The following is a 5632-nucleotide window of genomic DNA, read 5'->3' as shown; positions in this document are numbered from 1 at the left end:
TTAACTCGCATTTGTTCCCTCAGCCAATCTGCTCTCTTCTTATCCCCCCCCTTAAAGCTACACTCATCATTCTTCTTCCCATAGCTCGTTGTGCCGTCCTCAATTTAAGTAGAACCCTTTTCGTAAGCCTCCAGGTTTCTGCCCCGTAGGTGATCTGCTATTCGTTATCTAAGAATGCCTACCAAACGCACGTATATATCTATATATATATATATATATATATATATATATATATATATATATGAGTGCGCTCGCTTAGGAAGGTAGGCCATGAAAGCTTCGCTTTAATACAAGCGTGAGTGTCAAGGAGCCTGCACGGTGATATTAAAAGAAGAAAGTTCCCACTTGCCCTGCTACTATAACCTTATCCTGAACATGTGTGTATTTACCTGGCGGTACATTTCAGGATATCTACTATGAAACCACCATTTTTTTCTTTTGCGTTTATTCCCTACCGCGCCATTCGAACACCAGCAACAGCAGCATACCGGAAGCAGGTACGCCCGGGGTGGTCGCTTGCGCTTTTCCTTGCGCACAGGTTTCCTAAAAGTACACAAATATTCGAAGTTTTTTTTTACAGAAATATTTATTATGTCATGCAGGAGGTTTCTTTGACTATGTTGTTTCTGACTTTCCGGAAATAACATAATGCTCAACTTTTCAGCCGGAAACTTTAGTGTTGGTCCCAGAGATGTGGTTGGACGCTTCGGATCCCGCTGCCTGCTTGTTAAACGCACTTCCGTGGCTTCCTTGTCCCTGAGCGCGGCTAGAGCCCTCGCTTGCACTCCCCCCGAAGTTCTTGGAGTCACCATACAAACTTCTGTGGCCGTGCGAACTGCTGTCTGAGTCACCGACATTGTAGGCGAATCTTCCTTGGCCTGCTTTATGACCTCCGGCCTTGTTGACGAATCCAGAGGCACTTCGGGAACCAGAGTGACCGGTAGCTGCTGCGGCTTCACTAGCCCCGACGCCAGCTCCGATGCCCGGAGTGCTAACAATGGGAATACCCAACAAGCCGGCGCCTCCACCAGTCACTAGACCTTGATCCCTGACGGCGCCAGGAGCAACGTGACGTATCTCGGGAGTAACACTTGCACCAGACACCACGACCGGCGTTCCGTGTCCAACGTTCAAACCGGATCCGAGCCCATGGTTATGCAAAACTGCACCAGAAATACCAGTGCCAGAAGTGTGAACAGCTGTGCCTGACAGACCAGCAGCTTTCTTGCCATGCTCGTGACCTGCACCGGAGCCCAGAACGGCCCCACTGCCTATCGCTGGGCCTACTCCGCTGACACCAATGCTGCCGTAACCACATGGACAAGGCGGGCAGCTGCCAATGCCGCTGATGGCGCTGAGGAGAAAGCTGCGCCCTTCAATCTTTGTGCCATTCTTCTTGACCACGTTGTTCTCAGCCGAGGCGGTGGCTGAGCAGAGCGCCAGAGCAGCGATGAAATGACCTGTAAGAGTGCGAAAATGTGTATACTCTGAATGACGCCACCATTTCAAAGCTAGGAATACTCGTATTTTCTGCAGTGGGCATTCGAAGCTTTAGCGGCTCTGACCAAATTGAAAGATTATGGACTCAACGTTGCCACTGATAGAAAGCGATAGCAAAAAAAAAAAAGAAACATGTGGCTTCAAGCTGTTGTTCTTTTCAGTGAAATAAAGAGCGTTTGAAAGAAACTGTTTTCCAATTCGTGCAGCAGGAGCGGTCCCGACCAATATTCTTATCCAACTCGGCACATAAATATATAAAGAAATGTCTCGCACAAAGGTAGGGGCTCCTGGTTAATATTATTTGTTGAGTCTTTAGAAACAACTGTAATGTTAAAGTGAAGCAACAGGAAGAATTGTGCTTACATAAGCAAAATTATTCTGAATTATTTTACATGAATAACTTGGCCTAACACTGGCAAGTTGCGTGATATTTTCGTGATGGAAAAACATGCTATAAACTAAGTAAAATGAACAGTATTCGAACATGGAGTGAATTGGTGCCCCATACAAAATTTGACTGCAACATGCGGGACGTTTCCAGCCATTCCGAAAAGGGGAGATAATGTTTTTTTTTTATTTTTTGGTAAAAACATAAGTGAAACTGATGAACCGAGATATAAACTTCACACGCACTGGCCGTCACAGATGTTCATGTGCCTGTTTTATAAAGGTAGGATTCCTATAACTAGGCCTTGTCACATGATATATGCTCAGTCAGAAAATTACTAACAGGTTTTGAGCAGAAGCGCCTACGCTGAATTAGATTGACCGGTGATCATTAGTAAGTGCATGTATTCAATAATGAATTGCGAAGAACTCGGCATAACAATAACGATGATGCGTTGCCAAAGTGATTAAAAGTGTACTTACCAAAATGTGCATCTTTCCACTGCACAAAGGGGTAACTATGGCTGTTCACTGTTTTGTTGGGTTTATATAACGCAATGCTGCTATGCGTCTATAGCGTTTGCGAGTGGTTGCAAAGAGCAGTGAATGCATTTAGTTGGTTTCCTTCTCAGAACATGCACTCTTTCTCATTCCAGATATTTATCGGTGTGCCCTATTGCAATTAGTTGTTTTGCCATGAGATATTTCAGATGTCTTCTTATTGAGGGCCGCGTGCTTTGCAAGAAGTGGCGAGTATTTATTTCATACTGGCAGCAGCGCGTGGTGCAACGTTTGCTGGTGTACTATCATTCATGGAAAATGCTGTACATGACCAGACTGCGACGGACGTCCACATTTCTCTCAGGCTGCGGCATTGACGTTAACGAACGCAAGACTTCCGCGTGAGAAAAGGATACTGCTTTGCTTGCTTACATGGTGGTGCATGGTGGCGGTGTGTTTGTTGACGTGCGTTTCTGTGCGTGTGTGTGTCCGTGCTTGCATGCATATGCGTGCATGCGTGCGTGTGTGTGTGTGTCTGTGTGTGTGTGTGCGTGTGTGTGTGTGTGCGTTCGTGCGCGTGTGTGTGTGTGCGCGTGCGTGCGTGCGTGCGTGTGTGTGTGTGTGCGTGCGAGCGTGCGTGCGTATGTGTGTGTGTGTTTGTGTGTGTGCGTGTGTGTGTGAGAGAGAGAAATGAAATTGTCGCTGAAACGCAAATCGAATTCGAATTTGAACAACCCCTATTTCTTCTCCTTCATAGCGCATAGTTTAAAAACTGTATTGTGCAGGCATCCTTGTGTTTGCATTCGGTGGCGTGACTTGTTATGCCTCAGCCGTTTACCTTAGAGAAAGCAAAGAGATGAAAAGAACGAAGCTTCGGCCGAGTATCCATCTGTGCAACTTATGCTTTAGGGCAGGTATTTATTAAGTTTTCTGATAATTACCAAAAAGGTATTTCGTACCTTCTTGAAATACTGTAATTAACATAACAATTACTAACTTTAACATGTATGCTTGCAGTACAGAGCCTAAAGTAATAATTATCGCCAGCTTCATTTGGAACCTTCGGATAACGTGCGCGCAAGACAAAATAACCGTCGTCAAAGTTGGCCTTCAAGTACATAACTTCACAATCAAACTATCGCAATTCCCCCCAAGGCGTCTTGGAAGGTGGGTCTCGTTCATTTAGCTGCCTATTAAATCCATGCCGTGAATACTTTGGGGATGAATTGCGTAAACCCCATGCACATGCCGACCCTATTGCAAAATAAAAATAATGATTGCTGTGTATATATATTATGCCGTAGATTTAGTGGTTAGAACATGCTCTTTCATGAGAAATGTCATGTAGTTAAAACCCGTCTTGTGCGTGCGGTTACTCCGTTTAGCGGAATTTGCGTGGCTCATTACCTTTCACTTTGCCTCGGCATGGGCCCAAAATCAAGCGAAAAAATACGATTTTGCTTTTACTTTTACATACCTTTCGTCATTCCATCCGGAGATGCACTTACTGCTTCTGTCATGTCTGCCACTGGCAAGTTGCCGTTGCGAAATGCGGGATTCTCAACAGTATCGCATGCTGCCAACAGAGTCCTGTCTATGTTTTACTGTAATTTCCTTCCTACACGTTATTCTGTAAGCTGATTTTCAATTCGAGTATCAGCTACGACTACCGGCAGAGTCATCGACACTGAAACTCCAAATTCAATACACGCAGTATTCTCCAAGCAGTTTGGTTCAATATATTACACCTATTTACTCATCACCATCATCACCAGCCTGCTTTATGTCCACTGCAGGACGAAAGCCTCTCCCTGCGATCTTCAATTACCCCTCTCCTGCGCCAACCGATTCCAACTAGCACTGGCGAATTTCGTAATTTCATCGCTCCACCTAGTCTTCTGCCGTCCTCTACTGCGTTTCCCTTCTCTTGGTACCCATTCTCTAGCCCTAATAGTTCAACGATTATCTAACCTGCGCTTCACATGACCTCCCAGCTCTATTTTTTTCTGTTGATGTCAAATAGAATACCGTGTATACTGTTTGCGCTCTTATCCGAACCGCTCTCTTTCTGTCTCTTAACGTTATGCCTAGCAGACTTCGTTCCATTAGTCTTTGCATGGTCCTTAACTTCTTTTCAAGCTTCTTTGTCAGTCTACAAGTCTCTGCCCCATACATCTTCCTTTACAATGATAATGGTAATATTCCAGTCAGGAGCTGACAATGTCTGCCGTAGGCGATCCAATCCCTTTTTATTCTTTTATGAATTTCCTTATCATGAGCAGGGTCCCCTGTGATTAATTGACATAGGTAAACGTACTCCCACAGAGACTCTAGAGGCTGTCTGGCGATACCGAACTCTTGCTCCTTTGCCCGGCTATTCATCGTTATATTTGTGTTCTGCATATTAATATTCAACCCCACCCTTACACTCTCTCTGTTAAGGCCCTCAATCATTTGTTGTAACTCGTCTGCATTGTTTCTGAATAGAACAATGTCATCGGCAAACCGAAGGTTGCTGGGATATTCGCCGTCGATCTTTACTCCTAAGCCTTCCGAGTTTAATAGCTTGAATAGTTCTTCGGTTCCTCGTCGCGCTGTCTTCGCTATCGCCGTCTTTCATCTCCCGCGGCCTCTCCACGTTCGCTGTTTGATCCTTCGCTGTGAACGTACCTCGGTTACGCAGAGGGACGACGCCGACGCATAGCGCAGAAACCAGTGCCTAAGAGCTGCTATCTAAAACATTAAAAGTTAGAAAATGTTAATAAAACGCGACTGATAACATTCAACGGAGCGGAAGGAAAATTCACAACAAAAAGACGCAGGAAAACGCTTTTACGTTCTGAGAAAATAATTATATATAACACAACAGTACAAAAGTGTGAACAAATAATTTCTGTCGTTTTAAAGTCATGATACGATTACCAGGAACGCCGCAGTGGAGGACTCCAGATTTAGTTTTACCTGCGCTACCTGTGTCTCGTTGTTTCTTTTGTCCACGTCTCTTAATCGCATTTACACGTTAGCAATGCTAAGCGAACACAACCAACTAGCTTGGCTGACTAATTATGAGCAGGCGGGGCTCTTTTACGTGCACATATATGTCTAACTACAACAGCATCCTTGCATTCCGCCCCCATCGAGACACGGCCGCCGCGGCTTTAATCGAACTCGGGACCTCGAGCTTGGCCAGGTGACGCCTTAGCCGCTAAGCGGGTTAAGCCACCACGGCGGGTGGAACAGGGAA

At 45.3% G+C, this 5632-nt stretch overlaps 1 protein-coding gene across 1 annotated transcript; it reads right to left on the bottom strand.

Annotated features, from left to right (window-relative positions):
- Nucleotides 1-660: 660 nt before the first annotated feature.
- LOC135901093 (uncharacterized) lies at nt 661-3908 on the bottom strand. Its single transcript, XM_065430772.1, has 2 exons — nt 3866-3908; nt 661-1460 (listed from the first exon to the last, which is right to left on the bottom strand). The coding sequence occupies exons 1-2, from the start codon at nt 3906-3908 to the stop codon at nt 661-663; spliced, it is 843 nt and encodes a 280-aa protein (XP_065286844.1).
- Between the last annotated feature and the right edge of the window lie 1724 nt (nt 3909-5632).

Source organism: Dermacentor albipictus, chromosome 1 (assembly GCF_038994185.2).
Source record: "Dermacentor albipictus isolate Rhodes 1998 colony chromosome 1, USDA_Dalb.pri_finalv2, whole genome shotgun sequence".
NCBI classification, from domain to species: Eukaryota; Metazoa; Arthropoda; class Arachnida; order Ixodida; family Ixodidae; genus Dermacentor; species Dermacentor albipictus.
Note: the sequence above shows the minus strand (reverse complement) of the source record. Positions and strands in the feature narration are given on the sequence as shown.

Excerpts from the sequence above, each read along its gene's own strand:
- LOC135901093 (XM_065430772.1), bottom strand. The coding sequence starts at position 3,908 with ATGACAGAAGCAGTAAGTGCATCTCCGGATGGAATGACGAAAG. Across the intron at positions 1,461-3,865 it reads TCCGGATGGAATGACGAAAG|GTCATTTCATCGCTGCTCTG; the intron begins GTATGTAAAAGT and ends GCACTCTTACAG.